Below are 12434 nucleotides of genomic sequence, written 5' to 3'. Positions count from 1 at the left end.
GAGGGTGGGCCCTGTCCCCTGTGGGGGTTGGAGGGGGGGCCCTGTCCCCTGTGGGGGTTGGAGGGGGGGGCCCTGTCCCCTGTGGGGGTTGGAGGGGGGGCCCTGGCCCCTGTGGGGGTTGGAGGGGGGTCCTGTCCCCTGTGGGGGAGGGGAGGGGGCCCTGTCCCCTGTGGGGGAGGGGAGGGGGGGTCCTGTCCCCTGTGGGAGTTGGAGGGGGGGCCCTGTCCCCTGTGGGGGAGGGGAGGGTGGGCCCTGTCCCCTGTGGGGGTTGGAGGGGGGGCCCTGTCCCCTGTGGGGGTTGGAGGGGGGGCCCTGTCCCCTGTGGGGGTTGGAGGGGGGGCCCTGTCCCCTGTGGGGGAGGGGAGGGTGGGCCCTGTCCCCTGTGGGGGTTGGAGGGGGGGCCCTGTCCCCTGTGGGGGTTGGAGGGGGGGCCCTGTCCCCTGTGGGGGTTGGAGGGGGGGCCCTGTCCCCTGTGGGGGAGGGGAGGGGGGTCCTGTCCCCTGTGGGGGAGGGGAGGGGGGTCCTGTCCCCTGTGGGGGAGGGGAGGGGGGGTCCTGTCCCCTGTGGGGGTTGGAGGGGGGCCCTGTCCCCTGTGGGGGTTGGAGGGGGGGCCCTGTCCCCTGTGGGGGTTGGAGGGGGGGCCCTGTCCCCTGTGGGGGTTGGAGGGGGGGCCCTGTCCCCTGTGGGGGTTGGAGGGGGGGCCCTGTCCCCTGTGGGGGTTGGAGGGGGGGGCCCTGTCCCCTGTGGGGGTTGGAGGGGGGGCCCTGTCCCCTGTGGGGGTTGGAGGGGGGGCCCTGTCCCCTGTGGGGGTTGGAGGGGGGGGCCCTGTCCCCTGTGGGGGTTGGAGGGGGGGCCCTGTCCCCTGTGGGGGTTGGAGGGGGGGGCCCTGTCCCCTGTGGGGGAGGGGAGGGGGGGGCCCTGTCCCCTGTGGGGGAGGGGAGGGGGGGCCCTGTCCCCTGTGGGGGTTGGAGGGGGGGCCCTGTCCCCTGTGGGGGTTGGAGGGGGGGCCCTGTCCCCTGTGGGGGTTGGAGGGGGGTCCCTGTCCCCTGTGGGGGAGGGGAGGGGGGGCCTGTCCCCTGTGGGGGAGGGGAGGGGGGCCCTGTCCCCTGTGGGGGTTGGAGGGGGGGTCCTGTCCCCTGTGGGGGTTGGAGGGGGGGCCCTGTCCCCTGTGGGGGTTGGAGGGGGGTCCCTGTCCCCTGTGGGGGAGGGGAGGGGGGGCCTGTCCCCTGTGGGGGAGGGGAGGGGGGCCCTGTCCCCTGTGGGGGTTGGAGGGGGGGCCCTGTCCCCTGTGGGGGTTGGAGGGGGGGCCCTGTCCCCTGTGGGGGTTGGAGGGTGGGCCCTGTCCCCTGTGGGGGTTGGAGGGGGGTCCTGTCCCCTGTGGGGGAGGGGAGGGGGGGCCCTGTCCCCTGTGGGGGTTGGGCTTTGGATCATCCTGCGGTTTGAGGTGAATGCGGAGAATTCCCTCTGACTGCATCATCTTCCGCGGGGTCAGCGCGAGAGGTCAAGGCTGTTTTCTCTTCCCCTGGATGTGGTGCTCACCCCCCAGTGTTACGGTCACCAGCAGTGGAGCTTCAGTGGTCTCCCTACCTGCAGTGTCCATGTCGCAGTAAAACCTGGTGGGAAGTCCGCCAATGGAAGGGACGATGGTGTAGACTCCAGATTGACTCACCCCATTATAGTAGATGGATGCACAGTCAATGGGGCAGTTCCTTACGTACTGTAGATCTGTGAGAGGTAAGGAACAGAGGTGGGTGAGGACATCCAGTGCTGGGAGGGGTGTTAGAGGCCCAAAATGGAGACTCTGAAAACTGGGCACATAAAGATCTCATCTTTCTGATCATATTTATCATCTGCAGGCTCTCCTGGATCTCTGCCCACTGTACCCCAACCTGTGCTCCTGAACCCCAAATTCTACCCATTCTCTGACCTCTGATCTGTCCACCAACCTCTGGCCCTGTCACCAAAGCTTCTTCTTGTGGGACTGAGTCCCGGGGAACAGGCGACCCCAGAGGGTGTGAGACTGAGTCCCGGGGAACAGGAGACCCCAGAGGGTGTGAGACTGAGTCCCGGGGAACAGGAGACCCCAGAGGGTGTGAGACTGAGTCCCGGGGAACAGGAGACCCCACGGGGTGTGAGACTGAGGCCCACAGTTAGGGAGGGCAAAGTCAGTCAAGGGCCCTGCTCCTGATCACTTCCCAGTGACTTCCTTTAGATTGCAGATGAGAACAGGTTGGGTTGTGATGGTCAGATATCTTGCTGCCTCATGAGGAATGAGCTTTGGTTACACAGCCTGTTCCCCAAAAGGAGCCAACTCCTTTAGGAAGGGAGGGGCTAATAGCGTAGGTGGGGGTGGGTACCTGAGTTTATGGGTTGTTCAACCAGGTGGTGGTGGAGTGAACAATTGCTGTTGCTATGAGTCTGCTCCAGCAGGGTCGACAGGTTGTGTACTTGTGCCTGCAAGTCATAGATGAGGGAGGCATGAATATGCAGCAAGGTGCTGCTCTCACGGTATCGCTGCATCGACTGCTGGACCTGACCCTCCAGGCTCCTCTCCTTCTGATTCCCCTCCTCCAGCTGGGAAAGATCACAAACAACACAAGAGGCAAATCAGGGAGACCTCACTGGCACAGGGACCACCGTCCGAGTAATACCCCCGTCCGAGTAATACCCCCGTCCGAGTAATACCACCGTCCGAGTAATACCACCGTCCGAGTAATACCCCTGTCCGAGTAATACCCCCGTCCGAATAATACCCCCGCCCGAGTAATACCCCCGTCCGAGTAATACTCCCGTTCGAGTAATACCACTGTCCGAGTAATACCCCCGTCACAGCAATACCCCCATCACAGCAATACCACCGTCCGAGTAATACCACCGTCCGAGTAATACCCCCGTGCGAGTAACACCACCGTCCGACTAATACCCCCGTCCGAGTAATACCCCCGTCCGAGTAATACCATTGTCCGAGTAATACCTCCATCACAGCAATACCCCCATCACAGCAATACCACCATCCAAGTAATAGCCCCGTCCGAGTAATACCACCGTCCGAGTAATACCACCGTATGAGTAATACCAACGTCCGAGTAATACCCCCGTGCGAGTAACACCACCGTCCGAGTAATACCCCTGTCCGGGTAATACCCCCGTGCGAGTAACACCACCGTCCGAGTAATACCCCCGTCCGAGTAATACCACCGTCCGGGTAATAGCCCCGTCCGAGCAATACCACCGTCCGAGTAATACCCCCGTCCGAGTAATACCACCGTCCGAGTAATACCCCCGTCCGAATAATACCACCATCCGAGCAATACCACCGTCCGAGTAATACCACCATCCGAGTAATACCACAGTCCGAGTAATAGCCCCGTCCGAGTAATACCACCGTCCAAGTAATACCCCAGTTCGAGCAATACCACTGTCCGAGTAATACCACCGTCCGAGTAATACCACAGTCCGAGTAATACCCCCGTCCGAGTAATACCCCCGTCCGAGTAATACCACCGTCCGAGCAATACCACCGTCCGAGTAATACCCCCGTGCGAGTAACACCACCGTCCGACTAATACCCCCGTCCGAGTAATACCCCCGTCCGAGTAATACCATCGTCCGAGTAATACCTCCATCACAGCAATACCCCCATCACAGCAATACCACCGTCCAAGTAATAGCCCCGTCCGAGTAATACCACCATCCGAGTAATACCACCGTATGAGTAATACCACCGTCCGAGTAATACCCCCGTGCGAGTAACACCACCGTCCGAGTAATACCCCTGTCCGGGTAATACCCCCGTGCGAGTAACACCACCGTCCGAGTAATACCCCCGTCCGAGTAATACCACCGTCCGGGTAATAGCCCCGTCCGAGCAATACCACCGTCCGAGTAATACCCCCGTCCAAGTAATACCACCGTCCGAGTAATACCCCCGTCCGAGTAATACCACCGTCCGAGCAATACCACCGTCCGAGTAATACCACCATCCGAGTAATACCACAGTCCGAGTAATAGCCCCGTCCGAGTAATACCACCGTCCAAGTAATACCCCCGTTCGAGCAATACCACTGTCCAAGTAATACCACTGTCCGAGTAATACCACAGTCCGAGTAATACCCCCGTCCGAGTAATACCCCCGTCCGAGTAATACCACCGTCCGAGCAATACCACCGTCCGAGTAATACCCCCGTCCGAGTAATACCCCCGACCGAGTAATACCACTGTCCGAGTAACACCACCGTCCGAGTAATACCCCCGTCCGAGTAATACCCTCATCACAGCAACACCCCCATCACAGCAACACCCCCATCACAGCAATACCACCGTCCGAGTAATACCCCCGTCCGAGTAATACCACCGTCCGAGTAATACCACCGTCCGAGTAATACCACCATCCGAGTAATACCCCTGTCCGAGCAACATCCCCATCACAGCAATACCCCCATCACAGCAACACCCCCATCACAGCAATACCACCGTCCGAGCAATACCACCGTCCGACTAATACCACCGTCCGAGTAATACCCCCGTCCGAGTAATACCCCCATCACAGCAATCCCCCCATCACAGCAATACCCCCATCACAGCAATACCACCATCCGAGCAATACCCCCATCACAGCAACACCCCTATCAGAGCAATACCCCCATCACAGCAATACCCCCATCACAGCAATACCCCCGTCCGAGCAATACCCCCATCACAGCAATACCCCCATCACAGCAACACCCCCATCACAGCAACACCTCCATCACAGCAATACCACCGTCCGAGCAATACCCCCATCACAGCAATACCCCCATCACAGCAATACCACCGTCCGAGCAATACCCCCATCACAGCAATACCCCCATCACAGCAATACCATTGTCCGAGCAATACCCCATCACAGCAATACCCCCATCACAGCAATTCCACCGTCCGAGCAATTTCCTCATCACTGCAATACCCAAATCACAGCAATACCCCCATCACAGCAATACCCCCATCACAGCAATACCACCATCACACAAACATACAGACACACGCACACACAGACACACACACAAATACACAGACACAAAAACACACACAGACACAAATACACGGTCACACTCACACACAAGCACACAGATACACACACGCACAGACAAGCTCACACACTAGTAGACACACACAAACACATAGGCACACATAAGCACACAGACACACACACAGACACAGACACACAGTCACGCAGACAAACACACAGATACACACACGCACAAACACACAGACACACACACACACACAAATGCCCAGATACATTCACGCACAAGCACACACACAAACAGACAGAGACACACTGACACACACGCAGATACAAACACAAATACACAGACACATTCACACACAGATATACAAACACAAGACCACACAGACACACACAAACACACAGGCACACTCACACATGCATACACACACAAACACACATGAACAAAGACACAGACACAAAATCACATACACACAAATACACAGTCACACTCACATACAAGCACACAGATACACACACACACAGACATTCTCACACACTAATAGACACACACAAACACATAGGCACACACACACACAGGCACACACACAAATACGCAGACACACAGACACAAAAACGCTCACACACAAGCACACAGACACACACACACAGACACAGTCACGCAGACACACACACATGGGCAAACACACAGGCACACATGCAAATACACAGACACAGACACACACACACACACACACCCACACACACACACACAAACACCCAGATACATTCACACACAAGCACACACACAAACAGACAGAGACACACAGGCACACACACAGATACAGACACAAACACACAGATACATTCACACACAGATATACAAACACAAAACCACATAGACACACACACAGACACAGACACACACACGCCCACACAAACACACAGGCACACACAAACAAACAGAGAGACACACGCACAAACACACAGACACACACACATGCAAACATGCTCACACACAAAAACACTCACACACAAACACAGACACAAAGGCACACTCACACACAAACACAGAGGCACAAACACAAATACAGACACACACACATACAAACACACACACACAGACACACTCACACATGCACACACAAACATACAGACACACACACACAAACACACATGAACAAATACACAGGCATACACACAAATACATAGACACGCAGACACAAAAGAAAACACACACAGTCACACTCACACACAAGCACACACACTCACGCACACAAACACACAGACACACACAAACACACATGGACACAGACACACAGGCACACACACACGCACACAAACACACAGACACACACAAACACACATGAATACAGACAGACACACACACACACAAACATCCAGACACATTCACACACAAGCACACACACAGGCACACAGACACAGATACAGACACAAACACATAGACACATTCACGCACAAACACACGCACACAAACACACAGACACGCAAACGCACAGAGATATAAACACAAAACCACAGAGACACACACACAGAAACACAGGCACAAAGACACACTCACACACAAACACAGAGGCACACACACAAATACAGACACACAAGCATACAGACACACACACACAGACAAACACACAGACACACTCACACATGCACACACACAAACACACAGACACATGCACACACAAACACACATGAACACAGACACACAGACACACACGAGTACACAGACACATTCACACACAAACACACAGGTGAGTGGGGGGGCCTGCTCACCGATGTGTAAAATGACCCGGGATAACGTCACCTTGTATAATTTCAATTTCCAGGTCGGTGGGGGTCAGCCGAAGCAGCTGTGCTCCCGCTGACCTGTCAATGGTCTATTGAGGCCATTGACAAACTCATTAATGTAATCAGTGGACCTGCCCGTCCAACCTGAAGGTTAGTGGACAGGCCGGGAGCCCTGGCGGGCATTAGAAAAAGCATCAAACCTCATCTGGGAAGGATGCAGTTTCATGTAGGTTTTTAAAAATTTAATAAAAGTTTAACTAAAAGTGATGGACATGTCCCAACTCATGTGACAGTGTCACATGAGGGGACATGTCAGGGAATTTTTTTTTAATGTTTTTAATAGTTTATATTGTGGAGCTGATCTCCCTGAGGCAGCACTTAGCCTCAGGGAGATGAGTGCGCTCTTTCACACGCCATGCGCGACAGAGCGCACTCTCGGGTTTAGGGAATCCCCCTCTGCCCGCACAGGGAGAGTACATGGCGCTTCCTTGCTGATGTCACGCTGGGTGGGCCTTAATTGACCCGCCCATGTAAAATGGCGCCGCGCCTCCGATTGGGGGCGCCAATCGGAAACTCGCCTGTACGCACCTGCCCTTCAACGTCCCCCCCAACAGGGGGGAAATTCAGCCCCATCTCTACACTACCGGCTACTAACTACAGGAGGAGCCCATGCTGCTCTCCTAGTGGTTACTACAGATCATGTGACCTTCCTTAACAGCCTGTCATGACTCACTGGGGATAGTGCACTGTTGTATCAAACCCCACTGCTCCCTGAGCCGTGACAAATGGGAGAAGTTTGATTAGACCACCAAATTTCCCCAGTTCTACCTAACTGTTTAATTTAGGTTAAAAGAACACAAGCACCAGGTTTGTAAACTTAACAAGTAAATAACTGTTTATTAAATAAATTGCTTGTAACCAGTGGCAAAAGAAAGAAATATGAGCTGCTAACTTTTAACTCTATAGCTTAAACTCTACCCCTTCTTAAACCCCTATACACACACACACACACACACACATAAGACACACAAAACATGGATTTTAAGTGTGAGATAAAACAATTCAATAGCACCAATCCCGAGTTCAGGATTAGATGGGTTGACTTTGATTGCGGTTTTCCAAATTCCTTCCCGGTTGTTATGGCTGACAGGGGTGGTCTCCCAGCACGCGCAGTCTGTGGTTCTCTGGTTGAAACTTGCTTTTAATGTCTCCTCTGGTGATGTTTCCCCTTTCCCTCCTGACAAGGGTTTCTCAAAGAAAATAGGATACAGCGATGTGAGAAATAGCCAGCTAGCTACTATGGCAGGATTAGCAGAGTCTTACAAAACACAGGAGAGAGAGGTTTCAGGTCTTTACTCTTTTCAGGCTATGAGCTGATCTACTGCACTATTCTCACACAAAACCAGGCCACTTAGTCAGGAGCCAATCAAAAAGCTGTCGCTAGACAGTTCCCTCTTAAACCGGGTCTCCTTTCCAGCACCATTCTGTCCAACCTGGCACACACTGTTCCAGGACATAGCAACATTGTAGATTTTCTTCTTCCTGCTCTAGTGGACATCTCTTTAAACTGCAGCCATGGTAGTTTTTAAAGCCACAGTCCAATCTTAAAGCCACCTTAATAAAAATATGTTCTTTACACGCCTCCACCCTTAAAAAGATGAAATGCTATTTATAAAAGGTATTTAATCACAGGGTATGTGACACATAGACAACAAACACGAGTTCTTACGCTCATTCGTCCATCCTGCTCCCTTATACAATCCTGAGTATTAACTGATTGCAGTAATTTACACAGGGGACAATATATCCGCGATCACATTATCCTCACCGGCAACATGAACAATCTTTACAGTGAATGGTTGAAACAATAGACTCTATCTAAACAGGCTCACATTCCGAGTTTTAAACTTGTCAATGAACGCCAGTGGATTATGGTCAGTGTAGATTAGTGTTTCTTTGTTATTGTCCTCTTTTTTTCCGTTCTTTATCTCTGTTCCTTTGACCTTCTCTGCTCCTACTTCAATCCCTTTCCCTGCTTTTGGATCTTGCTGGTTTTTATTGGTTTTACTCTTACCCTGTTCCACATCATTACTAACGGATTGAACCCAGTTTTCTTTCTGATTTTGTCCCCTGCCTCTGCTTCTTGAGATCACATGTTTTCCTCTCTCTTTACTTTCTCTTTTACCCTCTCTTTACTTTTAGATTTGTCCCTTTTTCGTTCTATCTTTGTCTTTACTCTGTTCTCTATTGCAGCCTCTAGATTTTGATTTGCCCTTTTCCTCGCTCCCTGCTTTTACTTTGTTCTCGGCTTTTAGGTTTCGATTTGTTCCGTTTTGATCTCTCATTGCCTTTACTCTGTTTACACCTGTGGATTTCACCTCTTTACCGTTACTCTGCTCTGGGTCACAGTGTGCTGGGTTTTAACAACTTGTTTCTCCAATTCTTTTCCATGAGTCTGCTCTCGCGCTACTTTACAAGCTTCTGTTTTGGTTTTGGGTAATGGTCCTACACAATCTACTAATACCTGACTGAATGGTTCTTCCAAAACTGGTATGGGTATTAAAGGTGCTGGTTTGATTACATGTTGAGGTTTACCTACTACCTGACATGTATGACACGTTTTACAAAATTGCACTACCTCCTTATGAAGCTTTGGCCAGGTAAAATACCTGTTTATCGATGCTTGGGTTTTCCATATTCCTACATGTCCTGCCATAGGGATTTCATGTGCTCCTCACAATATCTCCTTACGATATTTGGGCGGTACCACTATCTGATGAACAACTGTCCATTCCTCATCTGCAGGTCTGTGAGGGTGTCTCCATTTCCTCATCAGAACTCCATTTTTAATGTAATAGCGCTCGGGAACTCCTTCAGACTCAGCTTCAGTGTGAGCTGACTGTGCTAACTTGTTTAACTCTGGACCTGCTTTCTGAGCCTCGATTAATTAAGAGATGCCAAATAATTCTTTTGAATTATCTTCATCCTTAAAGAAAGTTTCAGCTACTCTAACATCTGCTCGTGACATTAGTTTGACCTCCGGTGATGGACTTTGTTTAGCCCTTGCTCTGGTCACCACACACGATGGAAAAATACCAGGAACTTGTTCTTGTAACTGCTCCGTCTCTTTAACCTCTCTCCGACTTTCTGTGATTATGGAAGGAGCTATAACCTTCACTCCTGCCAAATCATTCCCCAGGAGTAAATTAACACCATCCACGGGTAATTTCTTACCCACTCCTACAACCACCGATCCAGACAACAAATCACACTCCGATTGCACTTTGTACAATGGACCCGAGATATACTCTCCACTTATCCTGTTTACCAATACTTTAGCTTTCATTGAACTCCCTGGAGGGAAAACTAGGTCCTTCTCCAGCAAAAGAGTTTGAGTAGCTCCTGTGTCCCTTAATGTAGTTAAGGGTTTAGCTGCATCATTTGTCCTTTAGACAAAAACCCTTTAGATCTCTCATCTACCTTTTTTCTCCTCACCTGCATTGACAGCAGTGTTTACCTCCAGACCCTTATTTGTAGTTAAAGCTATAATTTGATCCGTGGCATTTTCTTTTTGAGTTCCCTTTTTGGACTCTCTGTTACAAACTCCAGTAAGCCCCATGGGCTTCCCTTGCAACTTCCAGCATTCTGAACGAATGTGTCCCACTTTATTACAATGGAAACACTTAGGCCTTTGAGTTTCACCTCCACCCTCAGTACCTTCCCTCCTGGTCTGAGGAGGAGGTGTTAAGGTATTCCCAGTTATCCATTCTTTACCCTGTCTACTTACCTTCCTTTCACTCTCCCACTTTGTATCTTTTTCAGATTTAGGGGGGGTGATGGAAAAAAGGTTTAGTTTTATGGATTAGTCATAATCAGCAGCCATTACTGCTGCCTGTCTAGCAGTTGCAACCCTTTGTTCTTCAACATGGGTTCTTATTACAGAAGGTAGGGAATTTTTAAATTCTTCCAAGAGAATGGTTTCTCTGAGAACTTCATTGGCAGAATTTTCTGGTTGATGTTTGGGTGGTGGAGTCTGCACGTCAGGGCTTAAAATGTCGCGTGAGCGTCCCGATGTCAGTGCGCAGCATCGCGATATTTCGGTCGGCGGGCGCGCTCAGCAGCGGGACGCTTACCCGCCATTAATTAAAGGCCTCGTTAAGGCCCTTAACTTGCCAATCGACGAGGATTTTGAGGGGCCCGTGCGAACTTCAGCTCAGCGCATGGGCCCAACGGGCAAGCGGGTAGGAGATTTTTTAAGAAAAGTCATGACTGGCGGGATATGTGGACTCAGAAGGGTTTTACATGAAGTATTTAATGCAGAAAGTGTCTTAACGTTGCCTGTTTGATTGTGAGCAGTTTCTCATCGATTTCCAAGAGCTTCTTGTGTACTTTGAAACCAGTCTGCAGACAGGAATCTTTCTCAGGCCTGCAGCTTTCCGGAGGCCTCCATTTAGCCTGGGGTATGGGTTCTGACATCTCCACTGGAGACAGCTCCTCTGAGGAGGAAGGGAGGGATAGAATAAGGAGGAGGCCAGGAGTGGACAATCAGCCTCCAGGGGAGACACCTTTGGGAGGCCAGGCGCAGGCACAAGGGGTGCAGGGCCAAGAGGTTGTCCAAGGTGGAAGGGGCCGCAGAAGACACCACTATCCTGCTGCCAGGGTTTACAGGCGGCAAAGCAGCTACCTCAATATGTCTGAGGTGCAGTGCCGAAGGAGGCTCCGACTGTCAAGGGAGACAGTCAACTATATCTGTCAGATGATTGGTCCTGAGATCTCCCCTAACTGTCTGGGTGGACACCCCATGCCAGTGGCTCTATAGGTCACAGTTGCCCTCCACTTCTATGCCTCTAGCTCCTTCCAGGGCTCGGTGGGTGATCTTTGCGGTGTCTCCCAATCAGCTGTCCACACTTGTGTCAAGCAGGTTACAGACGCTCTGTTCAGACGGGCATTGACCCTTATCCACTTCCTCTGGGACCAGGCCAGCCAGACACAGTGAGCCAGAGGCTTCACGGCCATTGCTGGCTTCCCCCGTGTCCAGGGTGCTATAGACTGTACACATGTGGCCATCAAGGTGCCAGCAGGTGAGCCCGGTGCCTTTGTCAACAGGAAGGGCTTCCACTCCATGAACGTGCAGATAGTGTGTGACCACAGGATGCTGATTCTACAAGTCTGTGCAAGGTACCCAGGCAGTTCCCACAACGCCTACATCCTCAGACACTCCCAGGTGCCGGGGCTCTTCAGTGCTCCAGCCCGGCTGGATGGATGGCTGCTGGGTGACAAGGGCTATCCCCTCAGAAGGTGGCTCATGACACCTCTCCGCCATCCAAGAACAGAGGCTGAGCAGCGGTACAATAGGAGCCAGGGCACCACAAGGGCTGTGGTGGAGAGAACCATCGGAAGATGTGCTTCTGTTGCCTGGACCGCTCAGGGGGCGCACTCCAGTACCCCCCAGATCGCGTCTCTCTGATAGTGGTAACATGCTGCACTCTGCACAATCTTGCGCTGGAAAGGGGGGATGCAGTTGACGATGAAGACCTTGACGCCTTGGATGAGGCTGCACACGATGAATCCAGCAGTGGCTCAGAGGATGAGGAAGCACAGGGCGATGATGAGGGGCAGCACGCTGACCCACTACTAC

General features: G+C 52.2%; 1 protein-coding gene across 1 annotated transcript in view; it reads right to left on the bottom strand.

Moving 5' to 3' along the window:
* LOC144689345 (fibrinogen-like protein 1) overlaps window positions 1-12434 on the bottom strand; it is a 41207-nt gene that overhangs the window by 14452 nt on the left and 14321 nt on the right. The window contains exons 2-3 of the mRNA XM_078556378.1: window positions 2358-2574; window positions 1588-1725 (exon numbers count right to left, since the gene is read on the bottom strand). Of these exons, the coding sequence (XP_078412504.1) occupies window positions 1588-1725; window positions 2358-2574 (355 nt within the window). The remainder of the gene's footprint in view (window positions 1-1587; window positions 1726-2357; window positions 2575-12434) is intronic.

Source organism: Cetorhinus maximus, chromosome 14 (genome assembly GCF_964194155.1).
Source record: "Cetorhinus maximus chromosome 14, sCetMax3.hap1.1, whole genome shotgun sequence".
NCBI lineage: Eukaryota > Metazoa > Chordata > Chondrichthyes > Lamniformes > Cetorhinidae > Cetorhinus > Cetorhinus maximus.
Note: the sequence above shows the minus strand (reverse complement) of the source record. Positions and strands in the feature narration are given on the sequence as shown.